The 16,033-nt window shown below is 39.5% G+C and overlaps 1 protein-coding gene across 1 annotated transcript in view; it reads left to right on the top strand.

The window, feature by feature from the left end:
- Positions 1 to 16,033, top strand: part of CREBBP (CREB binding protein) — an 846,007-nt gene that overhangs the window by 515,517 nt on the left and 314,457 nt on the right. The window contains exons 16-17 of the mRNA XM_030211575.1: positions 7,542 to 7,731; positions 14,889 to 15,007. Of these exons, the coding sequence (XP_030067435.1) occupies positions 7,542 to 7,731; positions 14,889 to 15,007 (309 nt within the window). The remainder of the gene's footprint in view (positions 1 to 7,541; positions 7,732 to 14,888; positions 15,008 to 16,033) is intronic.

The following is a 16,033-nucleotide window of genomic DNA, read 5'->3' as shown; positions in this document are numbered from 1 at the left end:
AAAAGAACAAATTGCGTTCAAAGTCTGCATCCTGGTCCACAAAATTATACACGGGGAAGCCCCGACCTACATGTCAGACCTTATAGACCTACCTACTAGGAACCCAAAAAGATCAGCACGCACATTCCTCAACCTCCACTACCCCAACTGTAAAGGACTAAAATACAAGTCCACATACGCAACCAGCTTCTCCTACATTTGTACGCAAATATGGAATGCACTACCGAAGGCCATAAAAACAACGCAAGATCTAGCTACCTTCCGAAGGCTACTGAAAACTGACCTTTTCAAGAAGGCATACCATAAACAACCATCCTAACTATTAAACAAATAAGACTGATCATGAATGAGACAGAACCGATCTCTGTCCACATGACTGATTAACCTCATTACTATTAATGAACAAACACTACTTCTTCTACCCTAATATCGAAAATGATTTCTTTATAAATGTTATAATCCAACCTATTACTCAGGAACTTATATTCTTTTACCATGTATATATGCACTTGAATGCAACATCATTTCTAATTATGTTAACCGGAAATGGCACTCGCCACTACGGCAAATGTAAGCCACATTGAGCCTGCAAAGTGGTGGGAAAATGTGGGATACAAATGCTACAAATAAATAATGTTCTAGTACATATTGTGTTGTCATTGCAAGTAGTATACCATGCCATACTTTGTATTGTTTGAATATTTTTACTGCTCTAATTGCCTCCTGCTCTATTCTTACTGTACACCACTTTGAGTGAATTCCTTTAAAAAGGCAGTAAATAAATCCAAATAAATAAATAAGTGCTGGAACACAGCAGGGGCATTACACAGTCCAAAGGGTTTGACTAAATATTCGTAGTGGCCATCACGGGTATTAAAACACTGTCTTCCACTCGTCCTCCTCCTTAATGCAAACCGGATTATATGCTCTCTGCAGATCCAGTTTGGTATAGATAACAGCTCCTTGCAGCCAATCAAAGAGTTCTGGAATGAATGAAAGTGGATAGCGATTCTCAACACTAATAGCATTTAAGCCTCATTAATCTATGCAGGGACAGAGGCCCCCGCAAGCCCCTGCTGGGGATGTTGACGGCCAGATAAAGCCTATCTGTAGGTTTTCCTTGATGTATTCTGCCATGGCGTAGGTTTCTGGTCATGAGAGGGTATAAACCTGCTCCGGGGAGGGGGGGGGGGGGGGCATTTTTCCTGGTAGCAGGTTGATAGTGCATTAAAGTCTCTGTGTGGCATAAGCGTCTCCACTTGTTTCTTGCTAAAAACATCAGCAAAGTATTGATATATAGCGGGAAGTCTAGGGAGTTCGGAGGCCTTACTGGATGTATAGTGGGAAGTCTAGGGAGTTCGGAGGCCTTACTGGATGGCAGGCTGAGAGCTGCCATCCCTATAGGTCAAACCGTGGTCAAACAGGCGTGGAAGCAGGAAGAACCCCAGGATGCAATATTGTTAGTGTTCCAGTCAATCCGAGATGAATGGCGTTGTAGCTACGGGAGTCGTAGTACTACAGGATGGATGGCTCTTGAGAGAACATAGAAATTGAAAGATCTTGTGATGCAAGGCCACCACCTGTAGGGAGAGAGGAACAGAGGAAGCGTTGATTAGATCTGGTAACGGGTCCCCATGGACAGAGGAGATGCATAAGGCCTTAGCCAAGAGTTGGACTAGTCACGGCCCCTGAGTCAGTCAATGCTAAGTCTTCAACCTATCAGGAGTCCCATTGCAGGAACACTGGAAAAAACATAGAAGAACCGGAGAAACAGGAAGCAGGCCTAGAGTCCATTTCCCTTGGGGACCCCAGGCCTGCTCATTTCCCTGCTTATGTTGGCACTTGCTGGCAAAATGCCCTGGTTCCCCACAATACAAGCAGAGGTTGTTTAGTTGTCTGTGTGTCCTCTTTCTCAGAGAGCCGATGCCGTCCCATGTCATGGACTCCTTAACTGTTTCGCTGGCTAGAACTTGAGATCTGGAGGGAGCCAGGGGTCATTGAAAGCGGGGCGTTGGGTGTGGGAGTCTACAAGATGATGCCCGTTGGACTCGTTCCTGAAAACGTACATCTATCTGAGTTGCAGAGAGCAATGAGCTCATCCAGGGTGAGCAGAACTTCCCAACCAGACCCTGCCAGAATATAGCTACCAGGGCTTCCTGGTTCCACCGAAGCTCTGAGACCAAAGTCCGGAACCAGATGGCATATGCTCTGGTAGTGAGAGAACCCTGTTGCAGGCAGAGAATCTCACTAGCTGCCCAAGCTCATCATGAAGTCTTGCAGATCAGAGCGGATTGGGTCCTGTTGTTCCCAAAGTGGAGAGGCCCAAGCCAGGGCTTGTCCAGATAGAAGGGACATAATATACGTAACCTTGTTTCTGTCAAAAGGAAAGTTGGCTGGCTGCAAATCGAAGTGCAACTGGCATCGGTTCAGGAACCACCAACAAGTTTTAGGAATCCCATCAAATCGAGGAGATTCGAGAACCTGTAGTGGAGATGCTGCCAAGGGGAGTGCTGGACCTGGACATGAAGTATTGTATAAGGCTGTGAGCTACAAACATAAGTCCAGGAGGACCCCAGAGACTTGTTGCAACTGGGTTTGTTGATGCTGAAGGGCCTGAGCCAGTTCTGGAATTGTGGGCTTGTCTGAGGAGCTCATGGCCTCGGCAGTCTTGTCACGCCCCCGTCTGTGCAGGATTGGAGTGAGCCCTTGTGCCATCACCGAATAGCTGGTGTTGGGCGGTCAACAAGCCACTGGAATGTTCACCTGGATCAACCACACTTCCCCAAGAGTTGAGCCTTCAGGTTTGGGTGACCAGCAGGACTTGGAGGGCTCTCCAGAGGGGCAGCCACGTAGAAGGAATTGAGAGGTGGAGATGAGAGATTCCCAGTGAGAACTGGTATGGAGTAAAAGTGCAGGTGGGGTCAAGGTCAGGTAACATGCAGATGGGATCAGATCCCAGGTAACAGTCAAGATGGGGCAGCAAGCAGAACAGAGTCAGATTCCAATTCGTGGTCAGGACAGGCAGCGGGCAGAGCAGCCCCTGATTCCAAGCAGTAGTCAGGACAGGCAGCGGGCAGAGAGGCATGAGATTCTAGGCAATGGTCAGGACAGGTAGTGGGCAGAATGGCATCTGATTCCAGGTAGTGGTCAGGACAGGCAGCAGGCAGAACGTAATGAAGTAGGCAGACCGAGCAAGATGGACCTGTAGCCGAGGCCCTGAGGAGATTGCTTGCTTGAACATAATGGAATAGCACATCTGATGTCAGACCTTCACCCCAGCGTCACTTGCGGCTGACACGTCGACCTGGAAGCATGCGTGCACCAGCGCAGACCGGGGAGATAGATACACATCGTCAAGGTATGTCGATGTGGCAATTCTGCACAGGTTTTCATATTTCCTTTGAGATCATTCCTTTAAGGTCATCATGGGGCATTCTTTTTCTCTAACTCATAAATTTGCTTTCTTTGATGCTCTGTGATATATTTCTAAGCTATTAGTTACTATGGTTCAATCTTAAGGAGTAAATTCATATTACTATGTAGATGATGACCTCCTGTTACACAGGAAAAAACAAAGGCAAATTTCCCTACGAAGATACATTCACCTAGCCTGTAATATCCAGAAAGTTATTTGAAAACATTGGCATATCTTAGAATGATATGAATGCCTTAAGGATAAGAATTTAGTAGTGGCATATTCTAGGCGTAAAAATTTAAAAGAAAAGCCGGTACCTTCAGTATTACCTGCTCTTTGTCCACTCATGGATGATAATCGATAAAATGTGGGAAGTGTAGTGTGTGTTCGCATTCCATCAACACCCCGATATTTACACACCCACAAACCCCAAAGATTTGTAAGTTTAGACATAATTTGTATTGTAATACAGCTCAAGACCTTTATTCAGTGTCCCTGCCCTCTCATGTATGTAGGGAAAACCAAGAGGATGATAGTCACATATGTAAATTTTAAAGGCCCTCTTTGCGCCCTAGGAATACCCTTCTCCAGGGACAAAGGGTCTGCGCTTCCACTATGTGTTGGGCCGCCTGTCTAAATCCTTCTGATATTCCATCCCGGTGATATTGCTGTTGTGTATATAGCCGAAGGCGTAAGTCTAGGATACTGTCCATGACCATGGCCTTCTGTCTATCAGGATCTAAGTAGATCTTTGCCCATTTAAATTCCCATAAATATATGGTATTAGAAATCTATAATATTTAGTGTAAAAAGTGTGTGTTAATCGTATGTGGCTTAGTTTCTAGTTAGAATGACAGGTAAAGAATAATTGGAAATAAAGACAGAGATAGATTTCAGAAAGAAGACTTTATTCTTACCAAGTTGTTCAATTAAATACAGACATCAGACAGACTCTGGTTTCAGTCGCACAGGGCCCTGCCGTCTGAGCAAGCGTTGGGGAGAACTCCAACTCTCTCTCAAAATCTTATCTCTTTTATAGCCCCAAGTCCCAATACAAGTCTATTGTGAGGTACCTTTTTTCCCTAATATTTCTCAATTTCTGAGATCATACTTTCGTATCCGGCCATCTGTACCATCTGTACCCAACTCCTTCCGTTCTAGCTATTGCAAGTTATTTCGCAATTTCCTCTTTTGTCAGCATGTTTTCTCTTCTGCCAGAACATCTTATTTTTAGCATATCAGTTTCACTTCCTCTTTTTTTTATCATCTTATGATCTCAGTTTCATCTTATAGAAAGACAAACTCCATTTTAATAAGTGCTACATTCAATTTGTATCTGATTTTGTTAAGACTCATCTATAAGGCCATTAGTAGGTTATCAGGCCTAGTCAGTGCTTTTTCAGCTGTACAAAGCTATGTAGCTTGGCCCACCACTATTCCAGTGGATAGATCTTAAACTATAACGCATATTAACTTGCAGGAAAAGCAAGTCCTTGCTCAGCCAGTCATAGATTTTTAAACCTAGCTGGTATTTTTACAGCCTGAGTCCTAAAATCTGGCCTTCCACCCTTCCGGTGGGCATCCAGTGAGGGCCTCTTGCTGTACTATAATTATACACATATCATTGAATATAGTAGCTGGAGTCTGATTGTATCAGTTCCATTTTGGACAGTAGTTAAAAAAAAAAAAAAAAAAAAAGAGGTTTCCAAGTATACCAAGAGATCAAACCAAGTCAAAAAGCACAAACGGGCCTCCAGGAACAGGACAAAGGTAGTCTTTATTGTAAACATCCAACACGGGTCGTGTTTCAGCATCCAAGCTCCTGCATCAGGGGTTCCAAAAGAAATCCTGTGGTGGTGATTTTTACACCACCATTACTGTTGATATTTCAAATTGTGCCTTAGATGATCCTTTGAGATGCACAAACCTCGGTCCTGTACGAAAAAGCGTTATCTTAAAAAGACCATCAAAATAGCTATTCCTCAACTCAGGCATGTTAGATTCTATCCATAATTTGTCATTTTTCTTTCTGTAATGTTATGGTACTCATGATTTATTAGCCAAACTGTCATGTATCAGTTTTAAGGCTAATCTTGAGATTTTATTCTTTTCCCTTCTGCGGTTTAGGCATATAGTTGGTTGGCCCAGCAATATTGGTTTAGAGTTAAGTGCTCTTGCCTATAACTGTCCCCCAATTAAACTCCATTGCTTCTTTACTATTTACTACCTTACTGTTAAATTTCTTTTGATCGAAGTTCTGTCTTTATGTCCTGTTTGCTTTTGGTATTCCTTCCAGTATTTTATTGTGATTGTAAATTGCTTTGTGTTTTCACTAAAGGCAGTATAGTAAATAATAAATAGACATAAACATATTCATGATGGTGGATATGTTTAGCCTGCTTTGAATTACAGAATACCTTAGCCTTCTATTTACTGCAAGCAAAATCCTTTAGAAAGTTCACACAGCTGTGTTTCTTTTGACATCAGTACACTTGCAGTCTCCCAGCTAAATAGGGTGTCCCTTGGCTACAGCAGTCTCATTTCTTTTGCTTATTTCCAGGTGAGTTTGACACCTGTAAGGGTGTGTCAGTACTCCGTGTCATTAGTGGCAGCCTCAGTGATCTCATGAAGTTGGAAGATATCTTCAAGACTGCAACAAGGACTTCGGTCTATATAATTGTATCTCATTACTGTTTGGATAGGGATTCCGATGTAACAAGTTTGATCAGTCTGTCTTGAGGCATCTCTGATATCTAGAATCCAATTCGATCCTTCCTGAGACTCATTCTTATTTCCAGATTGCTTTTATTTATTAATATTAATAAAACAAAATGGCCATTTGCCATAAAGATGTTTTTTTTCCCCTTTCTTAAAGGCAATCTAGTAGCTGGGAATTCCCATGTTTGAGGAGCTGTCATCCAATTGTAGCAGAATAGAACAACTCACAGTGCTCACCCAGCTTCCCAGCGAATTGCTTTCTACCAGTTATTTTATTTATTTATTTTGTTACATTTGTACCCCGCGCTTTCCCACTCATGGCAGGCTCAATGTGGCGGGCAATGGAGGGTTAAGTGACTTGCCCAGAGACACAAGGAGCTTCCTGTGCCGGGAATCGATCTCAGTTCCTCAGTTCCCAAGGACCAAAGTCCACCACCCTAACCACTAGGCCACTCCTCCACTCCAGCATTGTACAAAATTGTGGTGGCTTCATGGTATGCCACTGTGGAAAGCTCATGAATATCTGAGAGGTTTGAATTGCACTTCACTGTCTTAGTTTCCATTAGGTATCACCCATGTGTTAACACTTCTGTTCTGCTGTCATCTGAAAAAAACCCTACTACAGGTAAGTATCCTTTGCTTCACCAAGCACACTTAGCTAGAGACTTTCATATCTCAATTGCAGCCAAAATCAAAATAAATTTGTAATATTTAGCTCCTGTTCACATGGAAGATAGAAACTTTATTTGTGCAGCACATGTCACCGTTATAACTGTCCATTCTTCTCTTTCTCAATTCGTTCTTCACCCACAGTGGAAATGAGGGCTTCAGTTTTTCAGGGCAATGATTATAGTGACAGGCATGAATCTTACATATGCGAAATGTTGCAGATAAGAATGTTTGTAGTTAAGTGTGTTTTGTAATAAACCTTTAATTCAGGCATTGGTGAAAATAAATATTTAATCCACAGTTAAGGGAGAACACAGTAGGATTAGTACATTTCTACCTATGTTGTTGGGAACAGACGATGTATCTAATGCATTTCCAGTCATTGCTATTAATATGTGAATATCAAAAGTAGATAGATGTGCTAAATGGAATTAGAAAAATAAGGTGATGAATCAGAGCATTTAAGAAATCAATTCAGGCAACAATAGAAATACTGTAAAGGTGTGATGGTGGGGCTATATTATACTGACTGAATCTTGTGACAGTAGCTTACGCTTTGTGCTAAGTGTTTGGCCTTTGGAGAAACCACTGATGTTCTAGGCAGGATGCTTAATCTATCTTTGCACTTGGACAAAATATCTTCCATTGCTGGTGGTTTTAGAAGGTTTTGACCATGCTGAAATGTACCTTGCAGCAATAATTGTTTACACAAAAGATGTTTTTCCTATCCCTTGAGCAGGAAGAGGATTCATCCCCATCTTCAACTTCCCAAGTAAAAGAAGAGATCGATGGGGTGGAGCCAAAACAAGAGTTCATGGAGGTGGAAGAGAAAAAACCTGAGGCGAAAGTGGAGCCTAAAGAGGAAGAGGAGTGTGGAGCAAATGGCACGGTGCTTCAGTCTACATCACCATCTCAGCCACGGAAGAAAAGTGTGTAGAATAGTAAACGTTTTGTGCTATTTATAGTAAATTTGAAAAGAATTTGGCATAACCATACTTTGCTCTTGAAAATCCCTGTAGTTTTCAAAAACATTTTTTTTTTATATATGGAATGTTATAGCTGGAAGAGAACCATTTTTTTTTGCCTACTATGCAGTCATAAATCTTGGCCATTAACTGAAAATGTTAGTACTTTGTGTTTTTGTTTTGTTTTTGTTCTGTACTTCCCTTTAAGGTCCTAGGAGTAACCAAGATTGGAAGACTGTCACAAATTACCTCACATAAATGAGTACCTGGTTCATGAGGTACATCGATACAAATTGTAGGCAGATCTTAGCGTAGATGAGATGGTTTGTGACTCTAGTATGGCTATTCCCAAGAACACAGAGAAGCAGCTTAAGGATAAAAATTTGAGTCTTCAGTGCCTTTTGGTAGTCCATCTGGTCTTTATGCACCTATTGTCTCATAATTATTAGAAAAGTATTTTAAAGAATAATTTGAATATGGATGCCATATATGAGTTAGATTTTTTTCGCTTTGTTCCTGTATTTATTATTTCCACTTCCTTACTATACTAGCTTTTATAATAAATACATCAAAGTGGTTTACAGATTGAAATGAAACAAGTCCTAAGACAGACACAAAATATAGGGAAAATAGAAAGGGACACATAATAGGAAATACTAAGCAAAATATTTAAGAGTAGATTGTGTGACAGGGACAAGACATAACACTTATGGAGAGAACATATAAGCTTTCCACTTTTCAAACAAATTACACACTTTGCAAGCTTCACTGAATATTATAGATAAAGCAAAACTATTCAATATTGAGTAAGTTAGATCCATTGCAAGAATTTAGGGCTCACGCTAACCAGAAGCTCCTGTATAGTTCTTTCTCAATGTTTAACGTAGCGTCTACTCTCACTGCTGCAAAAATACTACAGTCTCTGAGACCAATGATTGCACTATACGATTCTAACTATTTAGTCAAAATTTTTGATAGTTCAATGTCACAGATAATGATTTCTTGTAGTCTAGAGTATGGTACAGTATCCAGTCTTTGGAAACCTAGAAATCCACCTTCAATTAAAGAATCCTAACCAAGGTCAACTATTAAAATTAAACTAACGTCCAGTATCTATCTTTAGCCTCCAAGTTGGCAGAGCTCTTGATGGCTACTCAGACGTTTTAGAGAAGACTAATACATTAGTGCACATCAAACTGATTTCTGCAAAGACTATACCATGGACTTCCCTTCTAGGAATGGCCACTACCATTCAGGCTAATTTAGACAAGGATAACAAAGTGCTTGTTATCTCACTTTATCTTTCTGTACTGTTTGATCTAATTAGTCATACTGTGCTACTTTGGGTGCCTTCATTAAGTATATGGAGAAAGACTTCATTACCTAGACATGTATATCCTGGAGGACAGGTGAGATGGGAAGATATGATGGAGACATTCATATACCGCCAAAGTATAAGTGCAAAGGAGGATGAAGGTGAAAGGAAGAAGATTCTGGAGTGATCTAAAAAAATATTTCTTAACAAAGAGTAGTAGATACATGAAACAGCTTCTTAGTAAATGTGGTAGAGACAACAACAATATCTGATGGAGAGGAAGGAATCGCTGAACTGAGCGGGGTTACTGTTGATAGGTAGACTAGGTCAGAAGGACTTTTTCTGCCATCATGCTGGAGGGTTCTGTTTCTCGTAGCAATCAATTTGGGCAGAAGAGTGGGTGAACGTTTTTTCATTAAAAAAAAAAAACGTTATTTTTCTGTCTCTTGATAGTGACATGCCATAAGTTCTCACCAAAAGTAAGTTCTAGTATTAATATCTGTTTCTCTTCCCATGTTTTATTTCAAAACCCCATTTGAATACGGCAGAACAGGCAGTACATACACAGTGGCTTGTAAAAGGACTCTCAAGATTTCTACTTGGAAATGTGTAAAGTACATTGAAAATCTATGCAGCTTTATGTATCGTATAACCCTAACAGATCTGGAATTACAATAGCCAAAAGAACTCTCAAACTAGCTAGCTGAATTGATGGTTCTGTGCTATAAGTTAGCATGTATTAAGCTAAATAATCCAGTCTAAGTGTATCCAATAGCTGCTATGAAAACTTTAGTAGTGCACAGAGATGTAAGGCCTTTAGTTTTGCATAGGTAGCAAATAATCTTTACACCCTTGGTAAGGGTCTAAAAGTGACTGGGTTAGAAATTGGTTGATTAAGGGGCAACAAAGGGTAGTGATGGATTTTCTATCAATAAGCAGGATTGAGTCAAGCACACAGATGGGTAACATCTGATGGAACCAGGGTAGCTTAGTTCTGCTAGAATTCTAAACTAATGTAAACTTCTGAAAATTCATGACCATTCCCTCAGGCAGCAGTCTACTCGGTCCCTCAGTTTTGTTTTTTCTGCTATACTGCGAAAGCAATGTTCTTGCTTATTCACCTCTGCGTGTGTCCATTTTTTTTTTCCTGGTTGAAATGGCACAGATGAAGTCAGGATTTTGTACTTGCCTGCAGTGTGGGAGAAAGATCCAGAATTTGGAATCCACTCCAAAAGACTAATTTGTATGGTTTGACCATAATTAGGCTGGCTGCAAGCATTATGGGATAATGTCATCCTGGAAGGACCATCTGAACTGCCTCCACAGTCACTGTGAAAAGGAAGAGAGACTACAGCTTGTCCAGAGACAGGAGAGGAGGGCATCACCTGCACAGAGATTGGCTGACTTAGCATACTCCATCAGAACATCCATGGCAAAAGTTGCCTCTACTCCCATATACAGGAAGTTCAAAAACAGACACAAAGGAGCATCGCCAGGTATTATCCAGATTGACGTAAACTCCTTGGAGATTTCCAGGCCCAAAATGCAGCCATTTAAGCCTGAGGGTAGACATCCTTGAAAGTTCCCTCCAAAGTGCTGGAAAAGCTTGGACATCTTATCACTGATATCTCTTCAAGGCACTTCCCTTAAGCGCAGATTGCATTGCCATCTCCTGCAAGGAAATAGAGAGTCTTCCAACGTGCGACCTGATAAAGACTTTAGCCTTTTAGATCATTTAGCACTGCAAAGAAAAAGGAGAACATCCAAAACTTTAAAAGTAAAGTTTATTAAAAACAAACAAAAACCTGATTGTATTCTTTACCTTGCATGACGGTTAGTGGTCACTTCACTTGTAATAAGGATTTCCTAATACTATTGCTTTTCTTTCATTTATATGTATTATATCTTATATATGCATATGCTGATCTGTTGTATGTCTGTCATCAAATTTTCAGCACTTTTAATGGTTCAGAAGACCCACAGAAAAGGCTGGCTTAACCACTACATGAACCTCTACCACCAAATCCACTTGTTTAAAACATTATCTAGTTTAATTGTGGTTTTTATTATTAAATGTGTATATTAATAACTACATATATATATAATATATATATACTACTACTTAACATTTCTAGAGCGCTACTAGGGTTATGCAGCGCTGTACAAGTTAACAAAGAAGGATGATCCCTGCTCAAAGGAGCTTACAATCTAAAGAACGAAATGTCAAGTTGGGGCAGTCTAGATTTCCTGAGTAGAGGTGTAGTGGTTAGGTGCCCAAGGCGACATTGAAGAGGTGGGCTTTGAGCAATGATTTGAAGATGGGCAGGGAGGGGGCCTGGCATATGGGCTCAGGGAGTCCGTTCCACGCGTGGGGTGGAATTGAAAGTACAATATACAAGGGCATTCTGTGGAAATCATTAAAAATTAATTTTTTTATGGAAGAAATTTTTGGTCTGTTTTTAGGTTGTTGGTTCAGGTTTTGATACCTTTAAAACTGGGCTATTGTAACTCTATATTGGTTGCACAAAGTTGCCAAAGTCTAAATTACAATGAGTACAGAATGTAGCAGCAAGAGTTATTTTTGCAGCAGACATATTATTATAGTACTAGTAAAAAAGCCCCGTTTCTGATGCAAATAAAACGGGGGCTAGCAATGTTTTCTTCTGTGTGCATGTGGGAGTGTGTGTGTCCCTGCCCTCTGGCCTCTCTCCCCTCCCCCCTCTGAGTCCTTCACTGTTACAGAGCCAGCGATTTGATTTCGTGCTCTGCTGTTTTCCTTCACTGACTGTGTTACAGAGAGGGCGGGGCAGACACTCATAGGGAAACCAGATATCTCGCCCCCTTCACACTTCCGGCTGGAGACTTCATAGAGCGTTGGTGTTGCTTTTTATATAGAGAGATTCTTTTGTTATTCTGTTTGCAGTGGTTACCATTGGAGGCAAGATTTCAATTTAAGGTTTCAGCTTTGACCTATCGAGCACTGTATGGATCAACTCCTGCTTATTTAGGTGTTCCATCTTGTTTTTCTAAATTAATTTATTTCTAGATCTATGAAAAATCAATTGAAATGTTACTAATTGGTGGTAATGGTGTATTTTTTGTTAATTATTGTATAGTTTGGTTTAAAATATTGTAATTCCTGTTCAGCTTCTGTCTGTTACCCACAGTAAACTTTTGGTGTTTTGAATTCTCTTCCTTCTTTTCTTTTAAGAATTTGTGGCTATCTTCAGTTTAGGAAAACTCTTAAGACATTTCTTTTTAAGAAATGTTACTAATTGGTAGTAATGGTGTATTTTTTGGAAATTATTGTATAGTTTGGTTTAAAATATTGTAATTCCTGTTTAGCTTTTGTCTGTTACCTGCAGGTAAACTTTTGGTATTTTGCAGGTTATGAGACACTAGTAGTAATAATAATTTAATAGAAGTAATTGTCCTTATAATTTGAGCTGTGATCATAATTTAAGATGTTTGTGGAACTGATGTTTGAAGCTAGTTTGTGCCTTTTCGAATTATTGCAAGCGGAGGGATGACTAAGCTTGATGCAGGTAAAGAAAGCCATCGAGTATATTTTTTTAAAATAAACTTTAATTTTTAAAGTTTTGGAGGTTTGGCTTTGTTTGTTCACATTGTTTGTGTACAACCTAAAAATATAATTTAGCACTACACCCTAAAACACTTTCGTGACTCTTTGCCCACCTTGTAGCTCATCAATTTTCTGTGGGTCAACATATACACTTTGTTTTCCAGAGGTGCAAGGCTTCTTAGACAGGCTACTGCCAATTTAGACTGCAACTGAGGTAGATAAGTGTGAAACCAAACTTTATGTACTTAGCTCATGGCACATTTGGTAAGTCTAGAGTCCCAGATTCCACCATTTCTACCAGACATATTGAAGATTTTCATATGAGGCTAGCAGAGACGGTCACTGTACTAAAGTCTTCCTAATTGGTGACAAAGTAAAGGATGCCATGAATGCCATCAAGGATCAGTGCTCTACTTTACAATTTCTCATCTGTTCTGCTGCTGTCTGCATCATTCTCCAGATACATGAGTACATCTCAATACCTTTGTTTTCATGTACAACCTATTTGTATGCAATTAGAAAATTATTTATGCTTGGTTATCTTAACTGTGATCCAACAACCCTTTCCAGTAGAAAATACTCTTAACTGGATAAAATGTTGGTTTTGCAGGTCAAATAGGGATGGTACTTTTATATACCACATTTCTGTGGTTACAATCAAAGCGGTTTACATATTATATACAGGTACTTATTTTGTACCTGGGGCAGTGGAGTGTTAAGTGACTTGCCCAGAGTCAAAAGGAACTTCAGTAGGAATCATAAGTACAAAAGTATTGCCACACTGGGACAGACCAAAGGTCCATCAAGCCCAGCATCCTGTTTCCAGCAGTGGCCAATCCAGGTCACAAATTTCTGGCAAGATCCCAGAAAACTCAATACATTTTATGCTGCTTATCCCAGAAATACACAAATAAAAGTGAAAATAGACAGTGTCGGTCCACACTCATTTCGAACATAGAGGGGGAGAAAAAGCCCCATAGTTTCACAAAGGGTTAAAGTCAGCAATCAATAGCTGGATAACTGCCCTTTTGTGTTGATTATAATCATAGGCAAAAAAAAAACCCTCCTCCAGTTAAATACTTTTAAATATATATTTTTTTCTTTCTTTTTTTTAGAATTTTTAAAATATTTTTGTAGACTTTTCAATCTTTTATGGCGGATTCAAGGCAGTAAATGAACGGTGAAATGAAATCACTTAGCTTTGGCGTTGGCGTTCTGACAGCTCCTCAGACCTCGGCAGGAACCCGTTTCGCTGGGGCTTTGTCAAGAGATCTGAGCCTCTATAAACCTGTCGAAAAAAAGCAAGCCATCAATGTTCATGTTGATCAGTGGACTTACAGTTCTCCCAGAAATAAGCAGTGGATTTTCCCCAAGTCAATTTAATAATAGTCTATGGACTTTTACTTTAGGAAGCCGTCCAGACCCTTTTTAAACCCCTCTAAGATAACCGCCTTTACCACGTTCTCTAGCAACGAATTCCAGAGTTTAATTACACGTTGAGTAATGAAAACTTTTCTCTGATTCGTATTAAATTTACTACTTTGTAGCTTCATCGCATGCCCCCTAGTCCTAGTACTTTTGGAAAGAGTAAACAAACGATTCACGTCTACCCATTCCACTCCACTATAGACCTCTATCATATCTCCCCTCAGCCGTCTCCTCTCCAAGCTGAAGAGCCCTAGACGCTTCAGCCTTTCCTCATAGGGAAGTTGTCTCTTCCCCATCAAACCCAATTCCCCAGGATCAGTCTGCTGCACTAATCACTAGACTAGCCCATCTCTAGGAATAAATTTGCAGTTTAAACGTGGGTGAAGTGGTAGGGCAGGCGTGTTAGTCCACTTTTAAAGGTAATAAATAGAAATAAAACAAAGAAAATAAGATACCACCTTTTTTATTGGACTAATTTAATACATTTTTTGATGAGCTTTCGAAGGTAACCCTTCAGATCAGAGATTATCTAAAGAAAGTTTACCTTTGGGAGCTCATAAAAATGTATTAGTTCAATAAAAAAGGTATCTCCTTATTTTCATTTCTTTGTTTTATTTCTGTTTATTACAGTTTAAACTTGAAGTCCATAAATAAAACAAATCTAATTTTCTAGAAGATCCTTATGGCAACCAAATTATTTCAACTAATATATAACACAACTATATTGGTAAGAATACCTCACCGGAAAGATTGTTTTTACTACCTAAATGTTAATAATTGACATTTTCTTTTCAGTCTTTAAACCTGAAGAGCTGCGCCAGTCTCTTATGCCTACTCTGGAAGCATTGTACCGGCAGGATCCGGAATCTTTACCTTTCAGACAACCTGTAGATCCCCAGCTCTTAGGAATTCCTGTAAGTAGTAATAGAAATATCTGTATTTTAAGAATTGCTGTTTAATGCTAGTTGTAAATACTAACAAAAAATACAGTCTGAAATGTGTGTCAAATGTTAGAAGTCTAAAAAATATAAGATGGGAACATTAGAGTATATAGCACTAAAAGGAAGAGATGTTTGTAATAGACATCTTGAAGGCCTGGAAGCAGGGTAACCAATGGGACTACAAATTATATCACAATGATATGTAGATCAAATTGGAGGACAGGTTAGAGGGCATTGATTAAAACAAAATAAATATCCTGCAAGAAACAGCATTGTGGAATCTTTACAGAAAGAAATTACATGTGTGAGGGGAAAGAGAATACTGCTCAGGGTATACTATGCTCTGCATGGCCAGAATAAAAAGACAGATGATAAATTCTTAGGGAAGCCAACATATTTGGCAACAGTATAATGATGGGTGATTTCAATTATCCTAAAATTGGCTGGATGAATGTCATATGAGAAAAGCCACACAGAGGTGGAGGTGCACTTGATCCCTACGAAAAACAGTCCAATGTAAAGTAGGGAAGATGGGCTCTTTCCAATCAGTGAAGGAGATGTATGGATGATAAAAACTTTATTGGATAACATCAAAGGTGACTCGGCACAGCTGCTGTGTTTCGGCGCCAAAGCACATGCCTCAGGAGTCTACAAAAATACATATAAATAAATAAAAACCTAAACTACAAATATAGCTGAACACACATAAAGGTAATGAATAAATAAAGAATCACATAAAAACAGATCTAAACATGCATATGTACATGATAAAACCTCATATGGACAAAATTGCGTATGTGTAGTTTAAGAGAACACTATCTTTATAGTGAGAATTCTTATATGGAACAATGCTAGTAAAAATAATGTAAAATCCATTAAAATCTTGCATGTATAGGTACAGCAAAAAGAGTATAAAGGGGAAACAATGTAAAATCATACAAATAAAAGTACATTTATAAGATAAAATTATATAGTGAGCAGACATAATATGAAACAGAA

Source organism: Microcaecilia unicolor, chromosome 8 (assembly GCF_901765095.1).
Source record: "Microcaecilia unicolor chromosome 8, aMicUni1.1, whole genome shotgun sequence".
Lineage (NCBI taxonomy): Eukaryota > Metazoa > Chordata > Amphibia > Gymnophiona > Siphonopidae > Microcaecilia > Microcaecilia unicolor.
The sequence above is the reverse complement of the archived record's forward strand: the minus strand, read 5'-3'. Positions and strand labels throughout refer to the sequence as shown.